At 45.2% G+C, this 19,882-nt stretch overlaps 2 protein-coding genes across 7 annotated transcripts in view; one reads left to right on the top strand and one right to left on the bottom strand.

Moving 5' to 3' along the window:
* Positions 1–5,452: 5,452 nt before the first annotated feature.
* LOC109885424 (ubiquitin-associated domain-containing protein 2) overlaps positions 5,453–19,882 on the top strand; it is a 29,364-nt gene continuing 14,934 nt past the window's right edge. The window contains exons 1-4 of one of the 2 annotated variants that reach the window (XM_031813365.1): positions 5,453–5,627; positions 5,980–6,101; positions 6,616–6,735; positions 7,500–7,606. In XM_031813365.1, the coding sequence (XP_031669225.1) occupies positions 5,597–5,627; positions 5,980–6,101; positions 6,616–6,735; positions 7,500–7,606 (380 nt within the window). In that variant the 5' untranslated portion in view covers positions 5,453–5,596. The remainder of the gene's footprint in view (positions 5,628–5,979; positions 6,102–6,615; positions 6,736–7,499; positions 7,607–19,882) is intronic. The other variant, XM_031813366.1, reaches the window with a different exon arrangement.
* On the bottom strand, positions 8,475–18,797 carry LOC109885423 (G-protein coupled receptor 183). 5 transcript variants are annotated; one of them, XM_031813364.1, is made up of 6 exons: positions 18,598–18,797; positions 17,247–17,597; positions 9,921–10,510; positions 9,303–9,579; positions 9,099–9,200; positions 8,475–9,066 (listed from the first exon to the last, which is right to left on the bottom strand). In XM_031813364.1, exons 2-5 carry the CDS (start codon positions 17,533–17,535, stop codon positions 9,136–9,138), a joined length of 1,221 nt encoding a protein of 406 aa, XP_031669224.1. In that variant the 5' UTR covers positions 17,536–17,597; positions 18,598–18,797; the 3' UTR covers positions 8,475–9,066; positions 9,099–9,135. The 5 variants fall into 5 exon arrangements, 4 of the variants coding, with proteins under 4 accessions (XP_031669224.1, XP_031669223.1, XP_031669222.1 ...); XR_004206762.1 differs by having other exon boundaries at positions 8,475–8,625; positions 8,704–9,579; positions 18,598–18,791; XM_031813363.1 differs by having other exon boundaries at positions 8,475–9,200; positions 18,598–18,795.

Genomic DNA, 19,882 nt, shown 5'->3' with positions numbered 1-19,882 from the left:
ACAGCCACTGATTGAGAGCAGATGTTGTCCACCTGCTAAACACAGGATCCTAGAGTGCAATTCACTGCGTCAATGAGTCGTCCCAATAATCTAATCAAGGGGAATATAATATATATAATCATATCCATCATTACATAGTTGAACACACAAAATTCTAATTTGATAAAGGATATTTCATTATAAAGTGTAGAGACACAAGGGAGTTTCCCCGTCGAGGCCTCTGTGAAGGTTGCAGCTATCACTGATCACTGGCCTCATGGATCCTTATTCAATTAACAACACTCTAATGAATGAATGAACGAATGAACAAATGAACGAACGAATGAATGAATGAACGAATGAACGAATGAATGAACGAATGAATAAACGAATGAATGAATGAACAAATGAATGAATGAATGAATGAACAAATGAATGAATGAATGAATGAATAATAGAGGCGCTATATGTTAAGCATCTAGGTAGAAAGAGGAATACCTCATTATAGATCAAACCTAATCGTATTGGAACCTGTCCAACAAAACAACAAAGTCACCTTAAAGACGTTGGGAAGCTGTTAAACATATCCTAATATCGTAATCAATCCATTCTCTTCTCTAATGAGCTTTAACGATGCTCTTAATGGTTTATTATCCAATATCCTAGTTATGAATTTTAAAGGAATTAAACAAGCAGAAGAGTTTACACTGTTATTCATCTGTGTTTTGTATTGGCAAGGTCAACGTTAAACAAAACCAGTCCCTGAAAAGAACGTTGGATGTTAATGTTGATCTAGACGAGGCTCCTCAGATAACCACTAGACACGTGGATCAACCTACTGGGGATTGATAACCACTAGACACGTGGATCAACCTACTGGGGATTGATAACCACTAGACACGTGGATCAACCTACTGGGGATTGATAACCACTAGACACGTGGATCAACCTACTGGGGATTGATAACCACTAGACACGTGGATCAACCTACTGGGGATTGATAACCACTAGACACGTGGATCAACCTACTGGGGATTGATAACCACTAGACACGTGGATCAACCTACTGGGGATTGATAACCACTAGACACGTGGATCAACCTACTGGGGATTGATAACCACTAGACACGTGGATCAACCTACTGGGGATTGATAACCACTAGACACGTGGATCAACCTACTGGGGATTGATAACCACTAGACACGTGGATCAACCTACTGGGGATTGATAACCACTAGACACGTGGATCAACCTACTGGGGATTGATAACCACTAGACACGTGGATCAACCTACTGGGGATTGATAACCACTAGACACGTGGATCAACCTACTGGGGATTGATAACCACTAGACACGTGGATCAACCTACTGGGGATTGATAACCACTAGACACGTGGATCAACCTACTGGGGATTGATAACCACTAGACACGTGGATCAACCTACTGGGGATTGATAACCACTAGACACGTGGATCAACCTACTGGGGATTGATAACCACTAGACACGTGGATCAACCTACTGGGGATTGAAAGTACAAAAGGCAGAAACATAAACTCAGCTAAAAAAGAAACGTCCTCTGCATTTATTTTCAGCAAACTTAACATGTGTAAATATTTGTATGAACATAGCAAGATTCAACACCTGAGACATAAACTGAACAAGTTCCACAGACATGTGACTAACAGAAATGGAATAATGTGTCCCTGAACAAAGGGGGGGGGGGGGGGGGGGGGGGGTCAAAATCAAAAGTAACAGTCAGTACCTGGTGTGGCCACCAGCTGCATTAAGTACTGCAGTGCATCTCCTCCTCATGGACTGCACCAGATTTGCCAGTTCTTGCTGTGAGATGTTACCCCACTCTTCCACCAAGGCACCTGCTAGTTCCAGGACATTTCTGGGGGGAATGGCTCTAGCCCTCACCCTCCGATCCAACAGGTCCCAGACGTGCTCAATGGGATTGAGATCTGGGCTCTTCGCTGGCCATGGCAGAACACTGACATTCCTGTCTTGCAGAAATCACGCACAGAACGAGCAGAATGGCTGGTGGCATTGTCATGCTGGAGGGTTCATGTCAGGATGAGCCTGCAGGAAGGGTACCACATGAGGGAGGAGGATGTCTTCCCTGTAACGCAGAGCGTTGAGATTGCCTGCAATGACAACAAGCTCAGTTCGATGATGCCGTGACACACCGCCCCAGACCATGACGGACCCTCCACCTCCAAATCGATCCCGATCCAGAGTACAGGCCTCTGTGTAACGCTCATTCCTTCGACAATAAACGCAAATCCGGCCATCACCTCTGGTGAGACAAAACCGTGACTCGTCAGTGAAGAGCACTTTTTGCCAGTCCTGTCTGGTCTAGCGACAGTGGGTTTGTGCCTATAGGTGACGTTGTTGCCGGTGATGTCTGGTGAGGACCTGCCTTACAACAGGCCTACAAGTCCTCAGTCCAGCCTCTCTCAGCCTATTGCGGACAGTCTGAGCACTGATGGAGTGATTGTGCGTTCCTGGTGTAACTCGGGCAGTTGTTGTTGCCATCCTGTACCTGTCCCGCAGGTGTGATGTTCAGATGCACCGATCCTGTCTGCCACTGCGAGGACGATCAGCTGTCCATCTTGTCTCCCTGTAGTGCTGTTTTAGCCGTCTCACAGTATGGACATTGCAGTCCTTATGCCTCCTTGCAGCATGCCTAAGGCACGTTCACGCAGATGAGCAGGGACCCTGGGCATCTTTCTTTTGGTGTTTTTCAGAGTCAGTAGAAAGGCCTCTTTAGTGTCCTAAGTTTTCAATAACTGTGACCTTAATTGCCTACAGTCTTTCAGCTGTTAGTGTCTTAACGACCGTTCCACAGGTGCATGTTAAACAGTGTTTCAACCCTTTACAATGAGGATCTGTGGAGTTGTTTGGATTTTTACGAATCATCTTTGAAAGACAGGATCCTGAAAAAGGGACGTTTCTTTTTTTTTGCTGAGTTGAACATTTAATCTTATAGAAAGGTAAAGGAATAGCTGGTTTTCACGGAAGGCGACCATGTTGAAAGTCCTATTGTCTTTCTTCAAGGGGGGGGGGGGGGGGGGGGGTCGTCTAATGTACAGTAGAATTCACAGCCACAGGAGCACTATAGCAACGAGTGTAGGTACATCTTTGTTGCCATGGCGAAACACTAATGAAATCTTTCCAGCAGTCATATTAAAGGCAACAGATGCATTAAGGCAGAAATAATCATTCATCTGCAGAGCAATTAGTGGGACTGTCAGAGCTAGTGCTGCCTGTTGAAAATACCCCAACACAATGTCATTAATTAAAGCATCTAATGTTCCACACGATCGGTCATGTCACAAGACTATAACCACACGAAATGCACTGAATGTCACTGATGTAAGTATACATTCAATTTACAGTGAAATGAATGACATGAACTAGTCTAAACACAGATATACCATTCAATAAGCACAAAGAGAAGAGGTGTGGATTTGCAAGGATAAGCATGTTGAGGTTGTGCTGATCTTTGACACCCTCTGATCTCAGTAGCTGTGATTTGTATAAGTAAGATGAATCATTTCACAGACGAAGACAACACGATAAGACATCTGGTGCTTTTACAAAGGGCCAGAGAAGAAGACAACACGATAAGACATCTGGTGCTTTTACAAAGGGCCAGAGAAGAAGACAACACAGTAAGACATCTGGTGCTTTTACAAAGGGCCAGAGAAGAAGACAACACGATAAGACATCTGGTGCTTTTACAAAGGGCCAGAGAAGAAGACAACACGATAAGACATCTGGTGCTTTTACAAAGGGCCAGAGAAGAAGACAACACAGTAAGACATCTGGTGCTTTTACAAAGGGCCAGAGAAGAAGACAACACGATAAGACATCTGGTGCTTTTACAAAGGGCCAGAGAAGAAGACAACACAGTAAGACATCTGGTGCTTTTACAAAGGGCCAGAGAAGAAGACAACACGATAAGACATCTGGTGCTTTTACAAAGGGCCAGAGAAGAAGACAACACGATAAGACATCTGGTGCTTTTACAAAGGGCCAGAGAAGAAGACAACACGATAAGACATCTGGTGCTTTTACAAAGGGCCAGAGAAGAAGACAACACGATAAGACATCTGGTGCTTTTACAAAGGGCCAGAGAAGAAGACAACACGATAAGACATCTGGTGCTTTTACAAAGGGCCAGAGAAGAAGACAACACGATAAGACATCTGGTGCTTTTACAAAGGGCCAGAGAAGAAGACAACACGATAAGACATCTGGTGCTTTTACAAAGGGCCAGAGAAGAAGACAACACGATAAGACATCTGGTGCTTTTACAAAGGGCCAGAGAAGAAGACAACACGATAAGACATCTGGTGCTTTTACAAAGGGCCAGAGAAGAAGACAACATGATAGGACATCTGGTGCTTTTACAAAGGGCCAGAGAAGAAGACAACATGATAAGACATCTGGTGCTTTTACAAAGGGCCAGAGAAGAAGACATCTGGTGCTTTTACAAAGGACCAGAGAAGAAGACAACACGATAAGACATCTGGTGCTTTTACAAAGGGCCAGAGAAGAAGACAACACGATAAGACATCTGGTGCTTTTACAAAGGGCCAGAGAAGAAGATGAACAGAGTATCCAGATGAAACAGGGAGATCAAACACACTGGGGCCAGAGGACACTGAACACAAAGCCTGCCATGCAAAGCCTCAGTCTGTGCTGCCTCTCTATCTCCAGAGGGGCTCAGACGTTAGGAGGGGAAGACATAAATGCTGACACAGAAACCTCCCGCTCCGCGTCTGAGGAGGGTCTTAAGCTGTCAGAGGGTGCTTAGGAGAGCGCTAGTCTGGATCTAGAAACCACGCACAGTGCATTATCACTTCAGGCTTCTGGAGGGAACCAGCCAATGATAGTGTGTGTGTGTGTGTGTGTGTAGAAGTTCTCTTGTCTGATGAGGTTTATCTCAGGATGAATGAGTAATGTGTCTACGGTGCATGTTTTTCTTCTTCACAGGAACAACTGTCACGGAGATGGCAGAGGTTTGATCTTTATGCGGAGAGTGGAGAAGAAAACGCTAGCTTCTGTTCAATACCCTCTGACATGTCTCTGGGAGGGGGAGTACAGGCAGGTGATCAAAGAACAAGTCAAGTGTCAGGAGTGTTTTTGTTGACGATGTTCATTAATAGAGGCCACTCAAAACCTCTCTTTGATCACTTTCTGCTGACGAGGACAGTATCCATCAAATGGATTAAATGAAACGAGGGCCAGTGAAGAAATACAATTACTTAAGTTATGCAATTGAGTGTATGTTTTGTTATTGTGGCAATGACCTGTTTTACCAGCTATAATATAAGCGAGAACCTTTACTGACCATTGATAGTGACATAGCGACCTCATGTGGCAATTTTTATTCAGTGCATCTCGAGATTTGCGTGTCAAAAACAACAATCTCGAACAATTTTGGACGAACTCGACCACCGTACTCGATACCTTTTCCCCTCTATCTCACTATGATGGGTTTTTTTTCTTTCTAACTTTTAGCTACTATAGCTAAGTTTGTACCTTCATTTTGCAGTGCCTTTACACAGACAGTCATTATATATATTTTTTCCGTTTTCCATCATGTTCACGACCACCGGTTCCCGAGGGCTCGGTAAGTACCAGACTAGTTGATTCGTGTACGAGTGTTTTCGCTCGGTCCTGTCATTCATTCTAGACGAATCTAAGTATTTGAACGGGTCACATCGACGATTCGAGCCTTTACCATTTTTGTCATAATGTCTAGTATTGCGTGATATCGCTCGATGTTTCATTTAATAAACGACGCTGAATGCTGGCTCAGTACTGTAGTGACAGAACGGTGCATGTGGTGTCCCCGCCCACATTTTCAATACAGTATTTAACGTTACCAGGAACAAGTACTCTGCTGTAAATTCTGATAAGAGTATCAAATTGATTGTGCCCTACAGTTAGGTGATTGATTGATTGGTTGCCTCCCCCCACAGATAAGGCCCCCCTGTCTAAAGGTCTCCTGGTCCTCAGTGGTCTGACTGTCGTGCTAACCCTCCTGCCACAGTACAATCACCTGTTCACCTACAGCCTGCAGGCCATCACGTTGCAGCACCAGGTAGCGGAAAAGAGAGAGAGAGTGTCGTAAACCTCTCCTATCTCCTCCTGTGTATCATCTTGCCAAAGACAGTACAGTATGAAGATAGGCAGGAACTGGTTCTCCAATAGAAATCCTCGATCACGCTTGTAGCCGACCTTTGGCTAGCTAAACTCATGCCCAGAAACACGTCATCTGCTTTTAATGGTCGTCGCGCCGAATTGCGCATGTGCAAGCTGTCAAATCGAAGGCACTCCTTCGATATAAAGTTGTTTTTGATTCAAATGATTACATGTCAGATTGTCACTTTCACGTGGTTGTAGTAATGACAGTTTCAGCTACTTAAGACATTGGCTCAAATCTCAGGTTTTGCATTTAGATTTCTAGACAATTAACAACTAAAGACACATTTTACAATCTGGTCTGCCAAGTCTGTTTCTCAAGCGTTCCTGGAAGTCTTGTGATGTTGCACCTCTGGGTTTAGAAAATCTGTGGTGTGTCTACTGTGTAACAACCCTCCCTCCTCTTCTGTAAGGTATGGCGGTTAGTGTGTGGCAGACTGATCTGTCTGGACCTAAAGGACACCTTCTGCAACAGTCTGCTCATCTACAACTTCCGCATCTTGGAGAGACGGTTCGGCAGCAGAAAATTTGCTGTAAGTTCATTTCAGCTTGTAAACCTATGTTAGACTCACTGGGCGCGTTCCAGCTGGTCTTTATTGCAGTCGTGCTGCACAGATGATCAGTTGTTTAATCAAATTATCATGATGATGATGTGGTGATGATGATATGATTTTATGTTATGTCATTGTTTCATACTGTAACATCCTGGTTCTTCCTGTAGTCCTAACTGTAACATCCTGGTTCTTCCTGTAGTCCTAACTGTAACATCCTGGTTCTTCCTGTAGTCCCAACTGTAACATCCTGGTTCTTCCTGTAGTCCTAACTGTAACATCCTGGTTCTTCCTGTAGGCCTAACTGTAACATCCTGGTTCTTCCTGTAGGCCTAAATGTAACATCCTGGTTCTTTCTGTAGGCCTAAATGTAACATCCTGGTTCTTCCTGTAGGCCTAACTGTAACATCCTGGTTCTTCCTGTAGGCCTAACGGTAACATCCTGGTTCTTCCTGTAGGCCTAACGGTAACATCCTGGTTCTTCCTGTAGGCCTAACGGTAACATCCTGGTTCTTCCTGTAGGCCTAACTGTAACATCCTGGTTCTTCCTGTAGTCCTAACTGTAACATCCTGGTTCTTCCTGTAGGCCTAACGGTAACATCCTGGTTCTTCCTGTAGTCCTAACTGTAACATCCTGGTTCTTCCTGTAGGCCTAACTGTAACATCCTGGTTCTTCCTGTAGGCCTAACTGTAACATCCTGGTACTTCCTGTAGGCCTAACTGTAACATCCTGGTTCTTCCTGTAGTCGTTCCTGTTTGGGACGTGGGTGCTCACTGCACTGGTGGACTTCCTGCTGTCCGAAGCGTTTCACTACCTGTTTGACTACCAGGTGTCTGAGCTGCCTGCTGGACTGTGAGTACCTCTACCTTTACACCTGTCCTTCACAGTGGGACCTCTAACTGGGCTGCCTGCTGGACTGTGAGTACCTCTACCTTTACACCTGTCCTTCACAGTGGGACCTCTACCTGGGCTGCCTGCTGGACTGTGAGTACCTCTACCTTTACACCTGTCCTTCACAGTGGGACCTCTAACTGGGCTGCCTGCTGGACTGTGAGTACCTCTACCTTTACACCTGTCCTTCACAGCGGGACCTCTAACTGGGCTGCCTGCTGGACTGTGAGTACCTCTACCTTTACACCTGTCCTTCACAGTGGGACCTCTAACTGAGCTGCCTGCTGGACTGTGAGTACCTCTACCTTTACACCTGTCCTTCACAGTGGGATCTCTACCTGGGCTGCCTGCTGGACTGTGAGTACCTCTACCTTTACACCTGTCCTTCACAGCGGGACCTCTAACTGGGCTGCACACATGTCCTTGACACCTGAGCTCAATCCCTAAATCAATCCCTTGCTCCTATGGACTCCTTTCCTTGAAGTGTGCACTTGTTCACTGAAGGTGTAGCGTTGTATTAACACCACTAGAGAGCAGTGAGATCAACGAAGGGCTCGATGTGCTGCAGCTACTTCCAAACCAGCTGTAGGCCTATACGTTCATGATGAAAACATCACACTGCACATGTTGAAAAACTAGGAAGTACCGGCACTCCTTGACCTTTTACCTCATAGAGAGAAGTGTTGTGTTTCTCTTTTAGGGAAGTTGTCTGTGTTTTTAGTTTCATACCTGGCTAACTTCGGGATAGGCCAGACCTTGGTGGAATGAAACAGTAACAGTGAAACTGAATGGGTTTTAATTCCACTTCAAACAGCAGTTAAAAAGGAAGTATTGGGAAGTGAAACCATTTTTAATTATGAAAAGCATAAATATCTGTACAAAGATCGATGTGACGGAAATGTTGGAGATGAATCAGTAAAGGTAGGATTGTATCTCTGCATACAGCATCCTGTTCTGTAAACAAGGTTTAGTTCTGGAACCTTGTAAAGTAGGTAGGAGGTAGGATTGTATCTCTGCATACAGCATCCTGTTCTGTAAACAAGGTTTAGTTCTGGAACCTTGTAAAGGCGCTGCTGTTTTCTTGTGTTTATGGGACCTTGATTTCCATCTTTTTCACATTCGTTTGGAAATAGCAGAGTGAGCAAAGAAGTAAAATTAAAACAAGCATTTCTTATTGGACAAGTTCAGGTCGTCCCTTTCTGTTTCAGTTCCTTGTTCTTCCGTTTGGTATGAATAAAACCCAGGACAAATAAGTGTGTCTAGACTAGTGGTTCTGTCTCTCTATGGCCTAGTAGTGGTCTAGACTAGTGGTTCTGTCTCTCTATGGCCTAGTAGTGGTCATCTCAAGGACCAGGATAGGCTCTGGGGCTACTCAGCCGGATGTGGCTCCTGTCTCAGGGGTAGTTGGTTGGATGTGGCTCCTGTCTCAGGGGTAGTTGGTTGGATGTGGCTCCTGTCTCAGGGGTAGTTGGTGGGATGTGACTCCTGTCTCAGGGGTAGTTGGTTGGATGTGACTCCTGTCTCGGTCTCTGGGTCCTGTCTTGGTCTCTGACTCCTGTCTCAGGGGTAGTTGGTTAGATGTGACTCCTGTCTCAGGGGTAGTTGGTTGGATGTGACTCCTGTCTCGGTCTCTGGGTCCTGTCTTGGTCTCTGACTCCTGTCTCAGTCTCTGGCCCAGGAATGGTCTTTGTAAGATCATCTAAAGCAACAGGACAAGCTGTGTGGGTACCCAGCCTGCTCCTCCTGTCCCGGGTCCCCCCCCGTTTGAAGGGGGTGTCCTCCCCGGTTCGGACCACGCTGGAGAAAGAGGCGCTGACCTGAACCCTCAACATCTTCATCACCCTCCTCTTGTAACCCTTACAGGCAAAGAAGTAGACAAAGGGGTCCAGGCAGCAGTTGAAGTTCATGAGACACACAGTGAAGTGTAGAGACATCTGAAGGGGAGGGAGAGAGGGGTTAGTGGAGGAGTCGGTCACACGTGGATTGGAGATGGACATTACACACACGCTTAAATACACAATCTCATGGTCAACACACACACACACACACACAAATACAATGATATTAACAGATAGGCCTATGTTTGTGTCAGTGGAGGCTGGTAGAAGGCGCTGTACGAGGAAGGGCTCGTTGTAATGAATGGAATTCACGGAACACATGAAAAAGATGGAAAACACATGTTTGACTCTGTTCCATTCATTCCATTCCAGCCTTTACAATAAGCCCATCCTCCTATAGCTCCTCCACCAGCCTCCACTGGTGTGGAGACAACTACCTGAAAGGCCTGGAGCTCGGTACAGTCTGGTGTGTATCTCAGCTTTCGGATCATATACTGCAGGATGTTGATGTGATAGGGACTGAAACACACTACAAACACCAACACTACCCCTGCTATCACCCCCGTCGCCTTCTGGCTCCTCAATGACCTCTGACCTCGCCCACCGACCCTACTTCTCGTCACCAACCGCAGATTCCAAAGCAACACCAAGTAGCAACACAGGATGGTTGCAACAGGAACGCCGTATCCCATGACGACGGCTCCAATGAGGACGTAGGGGAGTCCCTCCACGGCCCCGTTCTCAAAGTTGGGGTACTCCATGCAGGTGGTGGTCCCGTCAGGCTCGGCCCGGGTCATGGTCACGGAGAGGAGGGGTAATGTCTGGACCAGGACTAGAACCCACACCCCTACGCAGACGTAGCGGATGGTCCGGGCCCGGCAGAGCCTGGTGTAACGTAGAGGGAGAACCACGGCTACGAAGCGGTCTACGGCCAGGCAGGTCATGAAATTGACCCCTGCGTAGGTGTTGACGTAGAACAGAAGGGCGGTGACACGACACAGGGTCTCCCCCAGGGGCCAGTGGAAACCTAGAGGCAGGGAGACTCAAAGATTACCAAGAGAGGTTAGTCCACTTCTGGAACATAACAAGATGCCTGGGCTACAGGGATCTGTCTCTCAGGAAAAAGTGTCTGTGTGGATATTCTTTACTACATTTAAAAACTTACAGTACCTTCAGAAAGTATTCACACCCAGTGGTGGAAAAAGTACCCAAATGTCATACTTGTGTAAATGTAAAGATACGTTAATAGAAAATGACTCAAGTGAAAGTCACCCGGTAAAATATTACTTGAGTAAAAGTCACCCAGTAAAATACTACTTGAGTAAAAGTCACCCAGTAAAATACTACTTGTAAAATACTACTTGAGTAAAAGTCACCCAGTAAAATATTACTTGAGTAAAAGTCACCCAGTAAAATACTACTTGAGTAAAAGTCACCCAGTAAAATACTACTTGTAAAATACTACTTGAGTAAAAGTCACCCAGTAAAATACTACTTGAGTAAAAGTCACCCAGTAAAATACTACTTGAGTAAAAGTCACCCAGTAAAATACTACTTGTAAAATACTACTTGAGTAAGTCACCCAGTAAAATACTACTTGTAAAATACTACTTGAGTAAAAGTCACCCAGTAAAATACTACTTGACTAAAAGTCACCCAGTAAAATACTACTTGTAAAATAATACTTGAGTAAAAGTCACCCAGTAAAATACTACTTGAGTAAAAGTCACCCAGTAAAATACTACTTGAGTAAAAGTCACCCAGTAAAATACTACTTGAGTAAAAGTCACCCAGTAAAATACTGCTTGTAAAATCTACTTGAGTAAGTCACCCAGTAAAATACTACTTGAGTAAAAGTGAAAGTCACCCAGTAAAATACTACTTGAGTAAGTCACCCAGTAAAATACTACTTGAGTAAAAGTCACCCAGTAAAATACTACTTGAGTAAAAGTCACCCAGTAAAATACTACTTGAGTAAAAGTATCAAAAGTATACATTATTTCAATTCCTTATATTAAACCAGATTACATCATTTTCCTGTTTTTGATTTATTTACAGGAAGCCAGGAACACACTCCAACACTCAGACATCATTTACAAACAAAGCATGTGTGTTTAGTGAGTCCACCAGATCAGAGGCAGTAGGGAGGACCAGGGATGTTCTCTGTTTAGTGAGTCCACCAGATCAGAGGCAGTAGGGAAGACCAGGGATGTTCTCTGTTTAATTAGTCTGCCAGATCAGAGGCAGTAGGGATGACCAGGGATGTTCTCTGTTTAATTAGTCTGCCAGATCAGAGGCAGTAGGGAGGACCAGGGATGTTCTCTGTTTAGTGAGTCCACCAGATCAGAGGCAGTAGGGAGGACCAGGGATGTTCTCTGTTTAGTGAGTCCACCAGATCAGAGGCAGTAGGGATGACCAGGGATGTTCTCTGTTTAGAGAGTCTGCCAGATCAGAGGCAGTAGGGAGGACCAGGGATGCTCTCTGTTTAGTGAGTCTGCCAGATCAGAGGCAGTAGGGATGACCAGGGATGTTCTCTGTTTAGAGAGTCTGCCAGATCAGAGGCAGTAGGGATGACCAGGGATGTTCTCTGTTTAGAGAGTCTGCCAGATCAGAGGCAGTAGGGAGGACCAGGGATGCTCTCTGTTTAGAGAGTCTGCCAGATCAGAGGCAATAGGGAGGACCAGGGATGTTATCTTGATAAATGTGTGAATTGGACCCTTGTCGTGTCCTGCTAAGCATTCAACATGTAACTAATACTTTTAGGTATCAGGGAAAATGTATGGAGTAAAAACAACATTTATTTTCTTTAGGAATGTGGTGAAGTAAAAGTTGTCAAAAATAGTAAAGTACAGATACAAAAAACAGACTTAAGTAGTACTTTAAAGTACTTTACAGTAAGTACTTTACACCACTGGTATTATACACTCATACCTGTGTAAACTACATACTGTATTAGACTATCATACCTGTGTGTAAACTACATACTGTATTATACTATCATACCTGTGTAAACGACATGCTGTTCACACCTCTTTACTTTCTCCACATGTTATTGTGTTACAGCCTGAATTCAACATGGATTACATTTTGTGTCACTGTGGAATTTAGTTTAGACATTTTTGGAAATTACAAAATTATAAAGCTTGAAATGTCTCGAGTCAATAAGTATTCAACCCCTTTGTTTAAGGCAAGCTGAAATAAGTACGGGAGTAAAAATGTGCTTCACAAGTCACATAATAAGTTGCATGGACTCATTCCATGTTCAATAATAGTGGTTAACGTCATCTCTGAATGACTACATCGTCTCTGAATGACTACATCGTCTCTGAATGACTACATCATCTCTGAATGACTACATCATCTCTGAATGACTATCCCATCTCTGAATGACTATCCCATCTCTGAATGACTATCCCATCTCTGAATGACCAACCCCATCTCTGAATGACTATCCCATCTCTGAATGACTATCCCATCTCTGAATGACTACATCATCTCTGAATGACTACATCATCTCTGAATGACTATCCCATCTCTGAATGACTATCCCATCTCTGAATGACCAACCCCATCTCTGAATGACTATCCCATCTCTGAATGACTATCCCATCTCTGAATGACTATCCCATCTCTGAATGACTATCCCATCTCTGAATGACCAACCCATCTCTGAATGACTATCCCATCTCTGAATGACTATCCCATCTCTGAATGACTATCCCATCTCTGAATGACTATCCCATCTCTGAATGACTATCCCATCTCTGAATGACCAACCCATCTCTGAATGACTATCCCATCTCTGAATGACCAACCCATCTCTGAATGACTATCCCATCTCTGAATGACTATCCCATCTCTGAATGACCAACCCATCTCTGAATGACTACCCCATCTCTGAATGACTATCCCATCTCTGAATGACTATCCCATCTCTGAATGACCAACCCCATCTCTGTACCCCACTCCCTCAATCGAGTAATACATTTCAAGCACAGATTCAACCACAAAGACCAGGGAAGGTTTTTCAATGAAATTGAATATCCCTTTGAACACGGTGAAGTTATTAATTACACTTTGCATGGTGAATCAATACACCCAGTCACTACAAAGATACAGGCATCTTTCCTAGCTCAGTTGCCGGAGAGGAAGGAAACCCCTCAGGGATTTCATCATGATGCCAATGGTGACTTTAAAATAGTTACAGAGGATAATGGGTGTGATATGAGAACTAAGGATGGATCAACAACATTGTAGTTACTCCACAATACTAACTTAAATGACAGAGTGAAAAGGAAGCCTGTATTACAAACATGCATCCTGTTTGCAACAAGGCACTTAAGTAATACTGCAAAAAAAAAAGCCAAAAATCTAACTTTCTTTCCTGAATACAAAGTGTTAAGTTTAGGGCAAATCCAACACATCACGGAGTACCACTCTTCATATTTTCAAGCATGGTGGTTGCTGCATCATGTTATGGGTGTGCTTGTCAGCGACAATGACAAGGGACATTTTTTTTAGGATAAAAAGAAACAATACAGCTATAAGCACATGCAAAATCCTAGAGGAAAACATGGTTCAGTCTACTTTCCAACAGACACTGGGAGACAAATTCACCTTTCAGCAGGACAATAACCTAAAACACAAGTCCAAATATCCATGGGGGTTGCTTACCAAGAAGACATGGATTGTTCCTGAGTGGCATAGTTACCATTTTAACTTAAATCGTCTTGAAAATCTATGGCAAGACTTAAATGGCTGTCAATTTGACAGTTTAAAAAAAAAGAGAAGAATTTTAAAAGAGTAATGTGCAAAGCTCTTAGAGATTTACCCATAAAGACTCACAGCTGTAATCACTGCCAATGGTGCTTCTACAAAGTATTGACTCAGGGGTTTGAATACTTATGCAAATTAGATATTTCTAAGAGTTCATTTTCAATACATTTGCAAAAATGTCAACACATGTTTTCACTTTGTCATTATGGGTTATTGTGTGTTTTAATTCGGGCTGTACCAACCAAATGTGGAAGAAGTCGAGGGGCGTGAACACTTTCTGAAGGCATCATTTCTACATACCTATGATCTGCTTTTAGTTGTTTGTTTTAAACTACTTCAAAACAACTAAACTCACCGACCTCGGGAGTAGTAGTGGGAGTATCACTGACCTAGGGTTTAGTGGGAGTATCACTGACCTAGGGTGTAGTTGTGGAGTATCACTGACCTAGGGTTTAGTGGTGGAGTATCACTGACCTAGGGTTTAGTGGGAGTATCACTGACCTAGGGTTTAGTGGGAGTATCACTGACCTAGGGTTTAGTGGGAGTATCACTGACCTAGGGTTTAGTGGGAGTATCACTGACCTAGGGTTTAGTGGGAGTATCACCGACCTAGGGTTTAGTGGGAGTATCACTGACCTAGGGTTTAGTGGTGGAGTATCACTGACCTAGGACGTCGTAGTGGGAGTATCACTGACCTAGGGTTTAGTGGGAGTATCACTGACCTAGGGTTTAGTGGGAGTATCACTGACCTAGGGTGTAGTGGTGGAGTATCACTGACCTAGGGTTTAGTGGTGGAGTATCACTGACCTAGGGTTTAGTGGGAGTATCACTGACCTAGGGTTTAGTGGGAGTATCACTGACCTAGGGTTTAGTGGGAGTATCACTGACCTAGGGTTTAGTGGGAGTATCACTGACCTAGGGTTTAGTGGGAGTATCACTGACCTAGGGTTTAGTGGTGGAGTATCACTGACCTAGGACGTCGTAGTGGGAGTATCACTGACCTAGGGCGTAGTAGTAGTGGGAGTATCACTGACCTAGGACGTCGTGGTGGTGTATCACTGACCTAGGGTTTAGTGGGAGTATCACTGACCTAGGACGTCGTGGTGGTGTATCACTGACCTAGGACGTCGTGGTGGTGTATCACTGACCTAGGGTTTAGTGGGAGTATCACTGACCTAGGGTTTAGTGGTGGTGTATCACTGACCTAGGACGTCGTAGTGGGAGTATCACTGACCTAGGGTTTAGTGGTGGAGTATCACTGACCTAGGGTTTAGTGGTGGAGTATCACTGACCTAGGGTTTAGTGGTGGAGTATCACTGACCTAGGGTTTAGTGGTGGAGTATCACTGACCTAGGGTGTAGTAGTAGTGGAGTATCACTGACCTAGGGTTTAGTGGTGGAGTATCACTGACCTAGGACGTAGTGGTGGAGTATCACTGACCTAGGACGTAGTGGTGGAGTATCACTGACCTAGGGCGTAGTAGTGGTGGAGTATCACTGACCTAGGGCGTAGTAGTGGTGGAGTATCACTGACCTAGGGCGTAGTAATGGAGTATCACTGACTTAGGGCGTAGTAGTGGAGTATCACTGACCTAGGGCGTAGTAGTAGTGGAGTATCACTGACCTAGGACGTAGTGGTGGAGTATCACTGACCTAGGGTGTAGTAGTAGTGGAGTATCACTGACCTAGGGTTTAGTGGTGGAGTATCACTGACCTAGGACGTAGTGGTGGAGTATCACTGACCTAGGACGTAGTGGTGGAGTATCACTGACCTAGGGCGTAGTAGTGGTGGAGTATCACTGACCTAGGGCGTAGTAGTGGTGGAGTATCACTGACCTAGGGCGTAGTAGTGGTGGAGTATCACTGACCTAGGGCGTAGTAGTGGTGGAGTATCACTGACCTAGGGCGTAGTAGTGGTGGAGTATCACTGACCTAGGGCGTAGTAGTGGTGGAGTATCACTGACCTAGGGCGTAGTAGTGGTGGAGTATCACTGACCTAGGGCGTAGTAGTGGTGGAGTATCACTGACCTAGGGCGTAGTAGTGGTGGAGTATCACTGACCTAGGGCGTAGTAGTGGTGGAGTATCACTGACCTAGGGCGTAGTAGTGGTGGAGTATCACTGACCTAGGGCGTAGTGGTGGTGGAGTATCACTGACCTAGGGCGTAGTAGTGGTGGAGTATCACTGACCTAGGGCGTAGTAGTGGTGGAGTATCACTGACCTAGGGCGTAGTGGTGGTGGAGTATCACTGACCTAGGGCGTAGTAGTAGTGGAGTATCACTGACCTAGGGCGTAGTGGTGGTGGAGTATCACTGACCTAGGGCGTAGTAGTGGGAGTATCACTGACCTAGGGCGTAGTAGTAGTGGAGTATCACTGACCTAGGGCGTAGTAGTGGTGGAGTATCACTGACCTAGGGCGTAGTAGTGGTGGAGTATCACTGACCTAGGGCGTAGTAGTGGTGGAGTATCACTGACCTAGGGCGTAGTGGTGGTGGAGTATCACTGACCTAGGGCGTAGTAGTGGTGGAGTATCACTGACCTAGGGCGTAGTAGTGGTGGAGTATCACTGACCTAGGGCGTAGTGGTGGTGGAGTATCACTGACCTAGGGCGTAGTAGTAGTGGAGTATCACTGACCTAGGGCGTAGTGGTGGTGGAGTATCACTGACCTAGGGCGTAGTAGTGGGAGTATCACTGACCTAGGGCGTAGTAGTAGTAGTGGAGTATCACTGACCTAGGGCGTAGTAGTGGTGGAGTATCACTGACCTAGGGCGTAGTAGTGGTGGAGTATCACTGACCTAGGGCGTAGTAGTGGTGGAGTATCACTGACCTAGGGCGTAGTGGTGGTGGAGTATCACTGACCTAGGGCGTAGTGGTGGTGGAGTATCACTGACCTAGGGCGTAGTAGTAGTGGAGTATCACTGACCTAGGGTGTAGTAGTAATGGGAGTATCACTGACCTAGGGCGTAGTAGTGGTGGAGTATCACTAACCTAGGGCGTAGTAGGCTATCCTCAGCGGCAGGGCCAGAGTGAAGAGGACGTCGGAGGCGGCCAGGTTGGCAGAGTAGAGTGTGGTAGAGTTGATCTGGGCCAGGTTGGGTCTGATGACGTGCAGTGCCAGGGCGTTACCTAGGAGGCCGAGCATGAAGACCAGGCTGTAGTGGAGAGACATGAGGACGCGGGCGACGGGGCGGTGGTCGTACAGGTTGGTGCAGACCAGGGAGGAGGAGGTGTTGGAGTCGAGGTTCAGAGTGGAGTTCACACCCTCCGACCACGACATGATGGTTCGTAACAGGAAGTGTAAATCTGAAGCACAGCAGATGAGGGTTTGGGTGAAGGTACCTGCAGTAGTTTAAAATCAACGGACAAAGTAAAGAACAATGTTCCATTTGTCTTTTGCATCATTTGCTCTATAACCCTTATGCACGCATGCAGTAACTGCAACCCACAATATACCCACAATTGGTGGGGGAAATTCACTTTCCTGTGAAAAATATCTATGCTTAAACCTGTGTAAACTATATACTGTATTATACAGTGGTGGAAAAAGTACCCAATTGTCATACTTTAGTAAAAGAAATAGATACATTTTTAATAGAAAGTGACTCGAGTGAAAGTCAGCCAGTGAAATACTTCTTGAGTAAAAATCTAAAAGTATTTGGTTGTAAATATATTTAAGTGTAAAAAATAAATGTAATTGTTAAAATATACTTGTGTCAAAAGTGAAAGTGAAAGTATAAATCACTTGTTTAGTGAGTCCTCCAGGCCAGAGGCAGGAGGGATGACCACGTGTGCTCTTGAAAGTGCATGAATTTGACAATTTTCCTGTCCTGCTAAGCATTGAAAATGTAATGAGTACTTTGCTAAGCATTGAAAATGTATGGAGTAAAAAGTACAATATTTTCTTTAGGAATGTAGTGAAGTAAAAGTAAAAATTGTCAAAAATATAAAAATTGAAGTACAGATTCTACAAAAAACTACTGAAGTAGTACTTTAATGTATTTTTACTTAAGTACGTTACACCATTGGTAGTATACTGTACCATACCTGTGTAAACTACATACTGTATGATACTGTACCATACCCGTGTAAACTACATACTGTATGATACTGTACCATATCTGTGTAAACTACATACTGTATGATACTGTACCATATCTGTGTAAACTACATACTGTATGATACTGTATCATACCTGTCTAAACCACATACTGTATGATACTGTATCATACCTGTCTAAACCACATACTGTATGATACTGTATCATACCTGTCTAAACCACATACTGTATGATACTGTATCATACCTGTGTAAACCACATACTGTATGATACTGTACTCACCAGATGGAAGTGCTCTTAACTCTCAGTGGTGTTTGAGGAGGGACGTTGGTCCCCTGTGTGACTCCAGAGTCATGTGTCAGGTCAGCCAGAGAATGACAAGAATTAGATATATTTCTCTGTTGCGTCAGCTACGGCCGACTAGGCAGAAGTGTGCAGCTTCTGCCACAGCCAGTACCCAGACACACACTTATCATTTCCTGCACCGCAAGCAAACCCCTCCTACATTTATTCTGAGTGCGTGTGTGTGGGTGATAGAGATAGAAATTAAGAGCTTTCCCCTTAACACTCTTATTTTATTGAAATATATTTTTCACTCCCTCCATTTCCAATTACCCCGTTATTTTTCAAATTTAGAATGCCTTACCATGGTTGAGAGCATACTGACACAGAATATGAATATGGGATCTCTTCGGGAAATTTGTAAAGATTAATTTATTTGATCAACATGATGAATAATTTTCAGCATGTGTATTCATGTTTGTAAGGATATCAAGCACTCCAGATGATATCGAGGGCACAAATAGGCTGAATGTCAGCTGTTCTTCATGTGAACAGAGTAGAAATTAGAGTAAAGAGGAAGAAGTATATTCACCTAATCGTGACTAGGGCTGGGAATTACCAGGGGCCTCGTGGTGTTACCAGGGGGCCTCGTGGTGTTACCAGGGGGCCTCGTGGTGTTACCAGGGGGCCTCGTGGTGTTTACCGGGGGGCCTCGTGGTGTTACCGGGGGGCCTCGTGGTGTTACCGGGGGGCCTCGTGGTGTTACCGGGGTGCCTCGTGGTGTTACCGGGGTGCCTCGTGGTGTTACCAGGGGGCCTCGTGGTGTGGTGTTACCAGGGGGCCTCGTGGTGTGATGTTACCAGGGGGCCTCGTGGTGTGATATTACCAGGGGGCCTTGTGGTGTGATATTACCAGGGGACCTCGTGGTGTGATATTACCAGGGGACCTCGTGGTGTGATATTACCGGGGGACCTCGTGGTGTGATATTACCGGGGACCTCGTGGTGTGATATTACTGCGGGGCCTCGTGGTGTGATATTACAGGGGGGCCTCGTGGTGTGATATTACGGGGGGCCTCGTGGTGTGATATTACAGGGGGCCTCGTGGTGTGATATTACCGGGGGGCCTCGTGGTGTGATATTACCGGGGGGCCTCGTGGTGTGATATTACCGGGGGGCCTCGTGGTGTGATATTACCGGGGGGCCTCGTGGTGTGATATTACCGTGGGGCCTCGTGGTGTGATATTACCGGGGGGCCTCGTGGTGTGATATTACCGGGGGCCTCGT

This window comes from Oncorhynchus kisutch, unplaced genomic scaffold, assembly GCF_002021735.2.
Source record: "Oncorhynchus kisutch isolate 150728-3 unplaced genomic scaffold, Okis_V2 Okis05a-Okis16b_hom, whole genome shotgun sequence".
In the NCBI taxonomy this organism is placed as follows: Eukaryota; Metazoa; Chordata; class Actinopteri; order Salmoniformes; family Salmonidae; genus Oncorhynchus; species Oncorhynchus kisutch.
Note: the sequence above shows the minus strand (reverse complement) of the source record. Positions and strands in the feature narration are given on the sequence as shown.